This window comes from Pagrus pagrus, assembly GCF_965226575.1.
Source record: "Pagrus pagrus genome assembly, chromosome: 5".
In the NCBI taxonomy this organism is placed as follows: Eukaryota; Metazoa; Chordata; class Actinopteri; order Spariformes; family Sparidae; genus Pagrus; species Pagrus pagrus.
This window is the reverse complement of record NC_140189.1, coordinates 16,241,779-16,255,283: the sequence shown is the minus strand read 5'-3', so window position 1 is coordinate 16,255,283 and position 13,505 is coordinate 16,241,779. Positions and strand designations below refer to the sequence as shown.

The 13,505-nt window shown below is 44.2% G+C and overlaps 1 protein-coding gene across 2 annotated transcripts in view; it reads left to right on the top strand.

Moving 5' to 3' along the window:
* Positions 1 to 13,505, top strand: part of tenm1 (teneurin transmembrane protein 1) — a 192,607-nt gene extending 179,102 nt beyond the window's left edge. For both annotated transcript variants that reach the window (XM_084353147.1, XM_084353148.1), the window contains 9 exons: positions 1,027 to 1,271; positions 2,046 to 2,339; positions 3,583 to 3,827; positions 4,545 to 4,687; positions 6,388 to 6,599; positions 7,538 to 7,839; positions 8,717 to 9,423; positions 10,124 to 10,266; positions 11,922 to 13,505. In XM_084353147.1, the coding sequence (XP_084209273.1) occupies positions 1,027 to 1,271; positions 2,046 to 2,339; positions 3,583 to 3,827; positions 4,545 to 4,687; positions 6,388 to 6,599; positions 7,538 to 7,839; positions 8,717 to 9,423; positions 10,124 to 10,266; positions 11,922 to 12,677 (3,047 nt within the window). In that variant the 3' untranslated portion in view covers positions 12,678 to 13,505. The remainder of the gene's footprint in view (positions 1 to 1,026; positions 1,272 to 2,045; positions 2,340 to 3,582; positions 3,828 to 4,544; positions 4,688 to 6,387; positions 6,600 to 7,537; positions 7,840 to 8,716; positions 9,424 to 10,123; positions 10,267 to 11,921) is intronic.

Genomic DNA, 13,505 nt, shown 5'->3' with positions numbered 1-13,505 from the left:
CCGCAGGAGAGAAACGGAGGAGAGGGCAGAGATGAGAGGGGGAGAAAATGAGAGTGGAGTGGAGAAGCCGCTCATGGGAGCAGTTTCTTCTCATGCCATCCCTTTAATTGCTTTCTAGCAGTTGTCACAATGACAGGACTGCAGGGAGAGTGAACCTGCTCCAACACAAACAAATGCACTCGCACACACGCCAGCGCTACAGTGTGACAGAGCTGCCAGGGAAGAGTCGAAATGACCCCCTATTTTAGAGCAGCCCCTCCTTTTACTTCCACCACCCACAAATTCACTGTGTCTATTCCTGCCTCTGAGGCAACAATAACCATATGTACAGAAAGAGGTTTTATAGTGGTGGAGGGAATAGAAGTTACTACTCAGTTTATTGGCCGCATTAAGTTTTATGATTAATATATAGTTTTATGACTATTTTTGCATTTTCTTTATTAATTGTGTTTTAGAAATGATAGAGGCTTGTGACAAAGGGACGTCGGTGCGTGTGCTGTCTGTACGAAATCCTACTCAGAGCAATATAGAAATGAAAGAACAGTTTCTGAGAAACCTTTGCAATGTGTGAAAAGCTGTCATGGCCAAACAACTCCCTTTACTACCTCTTTTCTCTCACTCTCTCTTCCTCTTTTATTGCTCCCTCTCTCTCGCTCACTATCTGTCCATCTTCATCTCTTTTTCAATAGATTACAGTTTTTTCTGAAGGTACAATAGCAGATACAGTACAGCGCTAATGTTGCAGAGAACATTTAAAAAAATAAATAAATACTAAGCGCCGAGAATTAGCAATTAATTCCAACAAAGCACCTTTACAAGAAGCCAGACTTGTATTCATTGCATTCATGCAGTCTGCTGCTATGTGTCATTGATTCTTCTCAAGACGGTTCTCATGAGACAGTAACTGATGTTTGTCACCCTTTTTTTCACCTGTCGCTGCATCCTGCATCTTGTTTGTTGTGAATGTGTGGTTTTTCTTTGCCTTCGTGCGTGTGTGCACTTCTGTACGTGTGTGACCCACCAAAGACCACGCTCAGAGTTCATACAGAGTCAGCGCGGACGGCTCGTTCCTTGTGTCGCTGGCGAGCGGGATGGAGCTGTCACTCAGCACGGAGCCCCTCCTCCCCGGAGGCGTCGGGGGCGGAGTCAGCCCCACGGCCAGCCGCTGTAACATCAGCCTGCCCGGAGACCATGCCCCCAGCCTGATCGAGTGGAGGCAAAGGAAGGAGCAGAGCAAGACTAACTACAGCACTTATGAACGCAGGCTCAGGGTAAAACACTAAATCACAGAATTATTCTTCAGCTATCTCAGATAATATATAAAACCCAGTGCTCTAAGACAGCATGCATTATCAACCTAATACACTGGTAAACAGGAAACATCACAACACCAGCCAAATACCAAGAGAAGGTGTGTGAATAGGTCAAATTACATCACCACAGCCACATCTTAGAAATGCGAAGTGTTGTGCAACCTGACCTTCCTACACTCCTCCAGAAAGGCCCCTTCTCAGTGCACTCCTCCCATTTGTTTTGAGCCAAACTGAACAGTGGTACTGTCTGGTGTTACTCAACGCGCAAGATGTTTTGACTGATTAACAACGTCACGGCGAGCGAGCCGAGAGGTCGAATGACGCGGAACCCGTTAGCTGTACTTTCCACAAATCACACGCCAACTGCAACACCTCTTCTCTTCCTCCTTGGCAAGGAAAGCACGCCGCAAAAAAACAGCATATTTCATATTTCAATAGACGAGGACGTTTTATCTGATGTGTGCTAATTAATTAGCAATCCCCAGGACTCAGCTCTTCACTTGTTCACAAGGCAATTTATTGTTATTATGCAGGTCCAGTTTGCTGTAAATGTCACAATTAATTTATCTAAACTAATGAAATCTCTGCTTCTCTCAGACATGCCACTTCATTCACATTTGCATGTCTGGGGCCTTATTTAAAAAACGTATGATTATTATGAAGCAGTCAAATTAAAAAGTTCTCCAGTTTCGCTCTCCATCTTGTTGACATTTCACTGATTTTTCTTCTCAGGCACATAACAGGAACCTGCTGTCAATAGACTTCGATCAGAGCACCAGAGTAGGAAAGATCTACGATGACCACAGGAAGTTCACCCTCCACATCCAGTACGACTCACTTGGCCGGCCCGTGGTCTGGTCCCCCAGCAGCAAATACACTGAAGTAAACATCAGCTATTCAGGCGGAGGACTGCTGTCAGCCATCTACCGGGGAGATTGGTCCGAACGGCTGGAGTATGAGAATGACAGGGTGGTGTCCAGAGCCTGGATCAACGGCAAGATCTGGAGCTACACATACGCAGACAGAGTAAGACGTGTACTTATAGAAAAAACATGCTCAGGTTGGATGTGAGAGACAGTTTCTCTCTGTATCATGCTGAGATTTGTTTGATGGATTCGCTGCTTCTTGTTTTTGTCTTTGCTGTTAACAGAAATCTGACATATCTGCTCTTCCTTTGTCTGCTGCTTCAAGGCTATCACAGTTACCTGAAACCAAAACTAACACTTAGAGCCTGAGAAGCGCTACAGTTATGGGAGATGAAAGAAGCAAAACGAAAAAAAAAAGTTTAAATCATTTACCGTAGCATAACGCTTCGCATTTTTTAACGTGTTTTTCATCTCTTTGAGGCAGCTGTTGATCTCCATTCATTTGACTTAACCATGAAAATCAATCTGCATAGTGAAGAATATGTCTGCCTTAGGTTTTTGTGTAGATTTTTTTCGATCTGTACTGATAGCTGCGTGGCCACACAACAGTACAGAGAGAGCTGTAAGCAGACAAGACGTTTATTGTGTCACTCAAGCAAGTTTCAAGGCTCTGTTACAGTGTACTTGAGTGGTGAAGAGAAAAAAAGATCAGTGATATCCTTAAAGTGGGTTTTACAGTCAACAGTCACCATGCTTTACAAAGGGGAGAAATACTGAGGTGTGTTTCTTCAAGTATGTGACAAAGCTAAAAGCTACCAGAAGCCATAATTTCCGTCCTTGAAATTAATTGAAATATTTAATTATATGATATTCAGCCTGAAATACATTTAGTGTCATCTTTTGGTCTCACTAAAGTGTAAATGAGCTTATATTACAGAGCCATCTAAGAATTAATAATACCTGCATGTATTATTCATACATTAATATTATACCTTACAGTTAAATAGAAAAGTATTTTTACAACACATTATTTTACTGCAGTTCAAACAGTTAAAATAACTGCAGGTTTGAAAGCGTCCTGAAATGTGAAATCAAAGTCAAACAGTTCACAAAATCTTTGTAGTCATCTGAAAAACACAGAGCTCTACTTGTGGTGATTTTGTTCATTTTCTTTTAAGTTTTCAGAATTAAAAAGGCTTCAGTGATTAAGTGAAAAAATACCTGGTCCTCAAGGTAGAGCCAAGGTTGCCTCTGAAGTGCAGACCCTTTTTGGTGATGCAAAGTTTTCACCGAATGACAGTGAAACATAAAAATACACCAGACAAAGAGAAGAAAAAGCTCCTCGAAACCAAAGAGCTACAATATTAACACTCTGCTCTGCATCTGTCTGTGTTTTCCTGCAGTCTATTATGCTGCTCCTGCATAGCCAGCGGCGCTACGTCTTTGAATACGACCAAACGGACCGTCTGGTTGCCGTTACCATGCCCAGCATGGTGAAGCACGCCCTGCAGTCGCTCCTGTCCATCGGTTACTACAGGAACATATACACTCCTCCTGATAGCCAGTCCTCCTTCATGCAGGACTACACCCTGGACGGGCGGCTGATGAGGACTCAGTACTTGGGAACAGGACGCAGTGTCATCTACAGGTACTGAGCGTTGCTGGCTGTTGGTTTAATCAGTTCATTTGGGGAGGCAATGCAGTGTGGAAGAGGTGACATTGGCGACACCACCGGTCTGATTTTGATGAAACTTGGAGGCATTATGCATCTTGGCACTATAGTCAGCCCTATAAAAACATAACACTGATTGGCTTGAAGAAGGTGCTGTAATTAAAGGCTAATCTCAGGAATTTAAAAGCCCCATTACAGCTCTGACACAATACGTGCCACACATACACACACACACGCAGCTGTCCTTACAAATTACACTGATTGGACTAATGGGGAGACTGATTAAAGGTCAAATTTTTTATCATCATACTATGTCAGACACCACTGATCTGATTTTGATGAAAGTTGGAGGACTGATTCGGGCTGCGTCCCGGCATTTAACATTTTTAATAATCATTGGCTGGATGGGGACACTACAGTATAATAAACGGTCCCGTTTTCACGATTTGAAAGGCCATAACTGCCACAGCAGCCGGTCTGAATTTGATGAAATGTTGAAGGATGCTGCAACTTGTTCCTTAATGGCCCAAGGGATCTTTTTATTATTCATGAGGTATAGCATGTTTACTTATATTGCAGTTCAAACGTTTTACTTTACCTTTTATTTATTATTATTTAAATACCACTTCTGACACTTACTTATTTGTCAGCTATTATATAAATTGTTCTTTTCTTTACTCGTTTTTTTTCAAGGTACACACCAGCAGCCCGGCTCTCGGAGGTGGTTTATGACTCCACCCTGGTGACCTTCACTTACGACGACGCCTCTGGCACTGTCAAGACCATTCATCTCACCCATAATGGCTTCATAAGCTCCATACGATACAGACAGACAGGTACAACACGCATGCGCATGCACGCTAAACACACCAACAGCCGCACATTTTAAATATTTGCAATGTGCAATGTGTCATCTTCGAACGAGTATTTTAAAGTGGTCGGAGCATCTGTTTTGTGATGGCACATGCATCTCTAATCAGATTTTCATGAGCGGTTCGAACTCTGTAGTCTGGCTTTGAGTCAGCCGTGATGCGATTTCATCTGAGACTGAGGCAGCCACAGTTAGAGGTGTGAATAAGGGCTGAGCATGTTCGAGTGGAAGAGACTGTGGTCAACCACAGCTGTACGAGACCACCCCCATGGCTCTGAGCTGCACTATGTCTTCCCCACCTCCGCAAACCAGGCTGGCTGATCAAAGTGAGCAAGAGAATGTACAAATATACGGTTATATGTGGTGGGCTAGGTGTGGATATACTACACTACGCCTTGCCTGCCTGTCTGTGAATTTTTCTGCATTCGTACGTATCTGCATGGGACAGGAAATCTTACTAGAGGGCATTGATTATAACCCTAATAACATGACAGTTGTTTCACTTATGATTTGGAAAATGAGTTCGAAAGACACTGTGCCTCATAAATGAAGGTATTATCCAGTAATAGCATGACCATCAGTGGGTCCCTGAAGCTGTGGCTGCTGATATGTTCGGATTCCTTCATTCTTAATACAGTTCACCAATTCCCTCAAGTTACAGAGTCTTTCCAGGGTCGCTGACAGTGCTCTCATCTCTGCTGCTGGTTCACTTCACATTGCTTTGTGATTGGCTCGCCATGATCAGGTGTCACTAATCTGCGAGGCACAGCTGTATGTGTGTGTGCGTGTGTGTGTGTGTTTATCGCTTTGCCCTCACTGTGAATAGACTCTCACCTTCCTTTAACTGATCTCATTTCAGCAGAACAAACGGAGCCTTGGAGAGAGGAGAGATAGTGGTAATTGTCCCTTGAGAGGAGACAAGGAAGAGTAGGGACCCAAAAAAAAAAAAAAAAAAAGTAGAGACAGGGATATAGAGAGAGGTAGGTGAGAAAGGAGAAAAGAAACAGAAAAGGAAGAGGGAAAGATGACAGCTTGGGGAAGTGACAGCTAGAGAAGCGAGACGAACAGACTGCGAGTTCCCCAGGGCTCGAGAAAAGCCTCCACATCCCTCTTAGTACTTCTGCCATTTTCCCATTAGCGCAGGTTTTAGAATCAACATTCCACAGAAAATAAAAATAGAAGATGTAATGCTGATCCAGCTCTCTACAGTCTCCAAAGCCAGACACTTAGTCATTTTAACTGCAATCAGAGTCATCTCAAATAGCACCATAATGGTGTTTCATTAGCAGGCCCTTTTTTCCAAATGGAGGACGAGCTGTAGTAGCTAGCAGCAGAGGTGATGAATGGTGTTGTTAAAGTTGATGTTCTGACATTAAGGAGCACATTGGCCCATCATGGCTATTGTCTTTAGATTTCATTATCTCCTCATATTAAAGGTCACCACTGGAAATGCCATAGAGGTGTGGGGATAGTTAAGATTGAATGGATTGCGCTGCGTGTGTCTCTGTTAATGATGTTGAATTAGTCCTCGATTTGAATTAATTAGGCAGGCTTGTACAGATAGCATGATGGCCAACTGTGAGGGCTGTGTGTAAAAATGCATGTGTGGTACAAGTTCATGTACATGCAAATGTGTGTTTCTGAAACTTGAATAACTCTGCGCAGGTCCCCTGACAAGTCGGCAAATCTTCCGCTTCAGCGAAGAAGGCTTGGTCAACGCCAGGTTTGACTACAGCTACAACAATTTCAGAGTGACGAGTATGCAGGCAGTCATCAACGAGACCCCTCTTCCCATTGATCTGTATCGTTACGTTGATGTATCGGGACGAGTCGAGCAGTTTGGCAAATTCAGCGTCATCTTTTATGACCTCAACCAGGTAGGTGGAAAACTGTCAACTGAAATGTAACACACATAAATTGGGATTCTTTAAGTAGTTGAGTCATAAATTGTTCCTTGGGTTAGGTGTAGATGTTGCGTTAAAGCTGCACCAGTCAATGTTTCTATATTAACAATGGATCAATGTATATCTATGTTGAAGCAGCCCCTCATAGTGATGACTCCACAGAGATTCATCACTCAGCTCTATTTATTATATTTATTTATATTTATTCATCAACTACAACAAACCCCAATGCTGATAAGCTCACTCAGTACGTTTACATGATGTTAGTAAAAGTCGGACTATTGTGTTGTGTGACTGAACCCGGACTTTTAAAGTCCATGTAAACATGTTAGTCCGACTGAAATCTTGCTAAATAGAATTTCTCAAAGTTGGACTAACGCACCCAGATAATGCGGTTGGAAGTCGATTTACTCTTTCATGCCTAGTCGGACCTGAACTGGCCTCGGCATTCTGCACATGCACCACAGTCCCCGCGCAGGGCTGAAGGTCCAGTAGCAACTAGCTGAAACAGTGCATATCGGAGTCGGACATTCTTCTGTCAATAAATTGATTCTGGTGCTTGTATACTGGGACAATGGCAGTAGCCCAATCAAATGGCCTAATCGAGCTCTGACCGTAGCTCGACTTAAGTGGTGACTGTACCTTAGCTACACAGCACTAAAAAAGCAGACAACAACAAGCTTTTGAAAATAGTGGACAATTTAGCATCTGAAGAGACAGATGTTTCCCTCAGGAGTTGGTGGAGAACAAAACAAAGCTAAAAATCTGAGAGTGAATCTTGGACTATGTCAAATGCAAGCATGACTCAGAATTAACAGCCCACTAAAGTTACTCCATGTCTACTGGATGTACAACTTTCTAGCTGCATGCTAACTTGTTCAACATGACCCATCTAATCCACGTTTGGTTAGGTGATCACCACCCATCTGATGAAGCACACCAAAGTATTCAACTCCTACGGCCAGGTGGTCGAGGTCCAGTACGAGATCCTTAAGTCCATCGCCTACTGGATGACCATCCAGTATGACTCTGCAGGGCGCACAACCACCTGCGACATCAGGGTGGGCGTGGACAACAACGTGACGCGCTACACGTATGAGTACGACGCAGACAGCCAGTTGCAAAGTGCCTCAGTTAATGAGCGGCCGCAGTGGCGCTACAGCTACGACCTCAACGGGAACATTAACCTGCTCAGCCATGGGACCAGTGCTAGGTAAGTCACAAGAAATACATTTTACAATTGCTCTTTAAAAAATTATATTACATGTGTTACGACCCGATTTCTTGGTTGCAGCAAGGAAATGGTGTTGGCAAAGTCAGTTGGTCAACTTCTGTCTAGAGTGAATTATCTCAGCTACTAGATGGATTACCATGGGGTTTTTAAATTCATAGTCATTCATGGTCCCCCGATGAAGATTTCTTCAGACTTACAGTAAGTGATCCCCTGATCAAGTCCCTTTTAGAATTAATGTTTATTAAATGATCCCTTAACTTTTCTTCTGGCATCTACATCAGGTCGTATTGGACTTGCTCAATATCGGTCTATGACCAATAAATCGAAAAAACTGGCATTACCATCACCATCAGCTGTACTTTGTGTTTAGCACTAATTAGCAAGTGGTAGCATGCTAACACGTTAAACTAAGATGGTTATCATAGTAAATGTTTGACTTGCTAAACATCAGCACGCATTGTCATTTTGAGCATGTTAGCATGCTGATGTTAGCTCAAAGCACAGGTGTTGCTAGCATGGCTGTAGACTCACACATCAAAAACATGGTCTACGCAAGTACGTGAACGCAAATGACAATGCCTGGCCCAGATGGCACAAACCTATGTCCTCTTGTTTCATGCTATAGCGCCTGCAGGCTGTAGTGCTCAGACTGCAGCTCACACTTGTATTGCGTTACAATTCTCAGGTGAAAAACTCCAGAACGCGACAGCGCATGAAACAGATTTTGAGTAGTTTAAAATGTATGCATTCCTGTACTTACGTGGACCACGCTTCTGCCCTTAGTCTTGTTGATATATTAACATTAAACACAGTTCATAGAAGTATAACCATAAATATGTTTTTGGTTTAATTCCAGGCTGACGCCACTGCGTTACGACCAAAGAGACCGCATCACACACCTCGGCGAGCTACAGTACAGCGTGGATGATGACGGCTTCCTCCGCCAACGAGCAAACGATCTCTTCGACTACAACTCCAACGGCCTGCTGACTCGGGTCTTCAACAGAGTGACTGAGCGCACCGTGTGGTATCGCTACGACGGGCTAGGTCGGCGCGTCGCCACCAAGAGCAGCCAGGGCGAGCAGCTGCAGTTCTTCTACGCTGATCTGTCACATCCCACCAGGGTCAGCCACTTGTATAACCACAGCAGCAATCTGATCACATCGCTGTACTACGACCTGCAGGGCCATCTCATCGCCATGGAGCTGAGCAGCGGGGAGGAGTACTATGTCGCCTGCGACAGCACGGGGAGTCCGAGGGCAGTTTTCTCTAGCAAGGGGCGACTTGTCAAGGAGATCCTCTACACCCCTTACGGAGAGGTCTACCAGGACACCAACCCTGACTTCCAGCTTGTCATTGGCTTCCACGGGGGCTTGTACGATCCTCTCACACGACTGGTCCATCTGGGCAGGAGGGATTACGACACGCTAGCCGGTCGATGGACTTCACCCAATCACGAACTGTGGGGGGAGCTGAGCAAGGAGCCGAAGCCTTTTAACGTGTACGCCTTCAAGAATAACTGCCCGGTTGGGAGAGTGGAGGAGGTGACGAAGTTTACGACAGGTGAGCTTCACACATGTACACGCACAGACACACACTCGCTCTGTAACTCAACTCTGAATCAGTGGCTCACATTACAGCCCTCTCACAGATACAGAGAGATATTTCACTCAGCTGCACCCACTCCCACACACTCCTCGCCCACACTGGAAACATCTGCCATAAAGAGAGAGTGAAAGGAGCTCGCAGCTAACCACAGGTGAGCCGTGTGTCGGAGAGAGAAGATGTGACAGGCACAATGTACCGGCAACAGAAAGGACAGCCAAGCTTCTGATCAGCGTGGCTTTTTTTTTAACACAGGCTGTTATGTCTTGTTCCCTCTGTCTGTCAAGAACATACTGTTTCCCCGAGAGACAAAACAGAAACTCAAGCGAGGGAAAGAGATGGAATAGGAGAGTGGGAGAATGAATACAGGATGTCGGTGGGAGCCGTGTGTCCTTCTGGTTAATGGAACATTCATTTGGCCTGTCACGTTTTCCTGCAGCCGGCTTGTTTATTACAGAAGGAATCTGTTTGTCTAGGAAACACCAGCCGAACCATCCTGGCCACATATTATGCTCATATATTGTGTGATTTCCTGTCTGAGGTGCTGTTTCCCTGGCCTTATGACTTTTTGTTTGTTTCACAGTATACACATTATATTCTGACTTTCTCCCCCTGTGCACTTGTTTCTCTCTTTCTGTATGTGTGTGTGTGTGTCCAGACATCGGTAGCTGGCTGCAGCTATTTGGCTTCCAGCTTCATAATGTTGTCCCGGGCTTCCCGAAGCCTGAGGTGGGCAGAATGGAACAAACATACGAACTGATGAAGACACAGACCAAGACACAGAACTGGGACTCCAGCAAGGTGAGCTTCCCTCCACTATAAACCCCAGTCGGCTGCAGCAGCAAGCTCTAATTATGTGTCTATGTTGCCTACATTTGTGTGTATGTCTGTATTTATATTTGAATACTTTTGATGACTTATATTAGAACTGCAAACATGTCAAGTTTAAGGGGAGGTGACTGTCATGAAACTTGATTTGATAAATAGAATGTGACATTAAAAAATTATTAAAGCGTCAATAAGATGCCATTTTTAGATAAAAACAGTTTTGGAAAAGGAGCATGTGAAATAAAAACTAATCTACAATTAAATAAAAATGAAATGAATGAAACTTTAACAAAGTTTTGCTGCTTTTTAAAATCATTTCACAAATGATTGGTCTATCGAAATATCAGGCATTTTGACATGCATCTACCACTTTTGATTGCATAAATACATACATCAATGGGACAAACAGACACGAAGAAAAAACAAATTGAATGCATAACAAAGCCGAATTTACATAAAGGCCCAAATAATTAAGAATTGGTCACAGAAAGTGTTATTAAAAGTTGATAAAGTTTCACCTAACTCAACAACTATCAAAATTGAGCAATTTTATAAAGGAGTCTGGGGAATTTCTCTCCCTCTTCATCTCCTTGCTGTTGTTGACTGTAGTTGATGTGGCTGCTTTGACCTTTAACACGTTGTTGTTCAAGTTTGTCATCTGCTGCAATGCAAAACGTTTTCAAATCCAACACATTATTGGCAGTTTATCCTGTCATGTTATCCGAGCCACTCAAATTAATACAAAAAACATAAATGTTGACCACATTTAACTTTGACGTAATTTTAATAAACTGACCCCGCAGTTCCTCCCAACTCTAACTAACTGCCATTGTCCCTGCGTGTGATTTAAGTGTCAATGGATAAAATGCGCCATTAAAAAAAAAAAAAAAAAAGGAGCATGTGAAATAAAAATTAACTGCAATGAAACTGTTTTAAGTTAAGATGTGTTTTACATTATTTACACATTTTTGTGATTTTAATTAATTCTTCCTAATGGGCAATATGGCTAAACTGGCTATCAACAACAAATACATTATAAGAATGTATTCCAAACAGTATGATAAATTAAGCACAGTACATCTACAAAGAATATGCCCAGCCTTGAATAGACACTTACTAGAACAGATGTTTTGACAGGTCAAAAGCAGCATAATTAATCAGGAAACACCCTGGTGTGAGATATAGCAATAATTATATGTCTACATCACACTTACGTTTGCACCTTCCAGGGCCCTGCTACATGTAAATGTATAGGGCCATTATCACAGCAAACATTTGACTTGTCATAGTGGGAAGAGCACAGGTGTTACTGATAACATTAATGGTGTCTCCAAGTTTCCCAGTAAACCACGACAGTGTGCCAGAGAGCAAGCGTGAGTAACACTGGGACGCTGAAACTAAAGCAGCATAATTAATTTTATCATTCACACCTGTGCTGTTCTTTCTGTGACACGCCAACAATAATCATTCGTAATGCCATTAGATACACCTGTGCTTTTCCTGTTGTGACAAGTCAAAGTGTCTGCAGTGGATGAATCTTCTATCACAGCCGAGTGTCTAACTTTGTATTATCGAAGTGCATTGAAACCTCCATAATATTTTCTGTCCTGTTCTGTCCTGTGCCGCAGGTGGTTCTGGGAATCCAGTGTGAGCTGCGGAGACAGCTGAGGAGTTTCATCTCTCTGGAGAGGTTGCCTCTAGTCTCAGAGCCCGTCGGCTCAACCTGCCACAGACCGACGCGCCCTCCTCCCTTTGGCTCCCGACCTTCCATTCTCGGCCCCAGCATCCGGTTTGCCGTCTCCCACGGTCGCGTCAGCGCGGAAGTCATCGGCGTGGCCAGCGAGGACAGCCGCCGCGTGGCAGCCATTTTAAACGGCGCCGTCCACCTGAGCGGCCTGAGCTTCACCGTGCACGGCTGCGACACCCATCACTTCCTGCAGTCCCGGCCAATCGAGGAAGACCTCGCCCTGGGGTTAGGGGTCGGGGGCCGTGTCCTCGAAAGCGGGGTGAACGTGAGCGTGTCTCAGATGAGCGCCATGGTGAACGGCAGGACACGACGATTCGCTGATATCACTCTTCAGCAGGGGGCGCTGTGTCTGTGCGTGCGGTACGGCGGGAGCGAGGAGGAGGAGAGGGCGCGGGTGAGGGAGGAGGCGAGGAAGAGAGCGGTGGAAGGGGCGTGGGAGAAGGAGAGGAAGAAGGTGGATTTAGGGGATGCAGGGAGCAGGGCGTGGAGCGAGGTGGAGAAGCAGCAGCTGCTGTCCGAAGGACTTGTTCAGGGTTACGACGGCTACTACTCCCTGCCTATAGAGCAGCAGCCGGAGCTGTCCGACTGCCCCTCCAACATCCACTTCATGACACTTAGCGAGGTGGGGGGCAGGTAACAGAGACACATGAGCAGCCCCCCACCCCACCAAAGACTGCCTGTTTCTACTCTACTCTGATTTGTTCTACTGTTTCTATACTGTATGAAAAAAAGAAGACAACGACAGAAGAAGAACAAGAAGAGATATTGGGGGAAAAAAAGATTTCCAAATGCCTTTAATTGTGACAAAATGATGGTATTTTATTATTATCGTCTAGTTTCTCCAATTTCTAACAGTGGCACAAGCAGTGTGGTTTGGCTGTGGCTTTGCTTTTTGTATCCCGACTGGCCTGCGACTGACCGACGGACTGACCGACTGACTGATGGACCGACCGACCGACGGACTGACTGTCTGTCATTTGCTGTTTCAACACTGTTCATCATTTTGGACTCACTGAACTGTAGAGATGAAGACTTTAGGATTGCCAGTGAATAATCCTCTTCATGACTCAAAATCAAGAGCTCTCCGGTTGCCATTTGATTTCCTACATGGTTTACCTCGGATATACTATCGTTTACATATTGTGTAAGAGAGGCCTTGTCGACTCTGACACTCCCCTTTAGAGACGGAAGCCTCTCCTGGTTTCCCGCCTCTGGTGTGCTCCAACAGTAGTTTGTATGAGTGTGTATACTAAAAATCAAGAATGTACATAGCCAGTGCTTTCACACTGAAAAAAGTGCTCAACTGGAAATTCTGTTGTTCATAAGTAAGTGTCAGTATTGTTAATCAATAGAAAAACAGTTACATTTTTGCAAAGAATTATACATGGCTATAGTAAATATTCTCGCTGAAAAATCTGACTTTATTGGGTTACAATGCTGATTAAAGTTATTATGTGTGAATTAC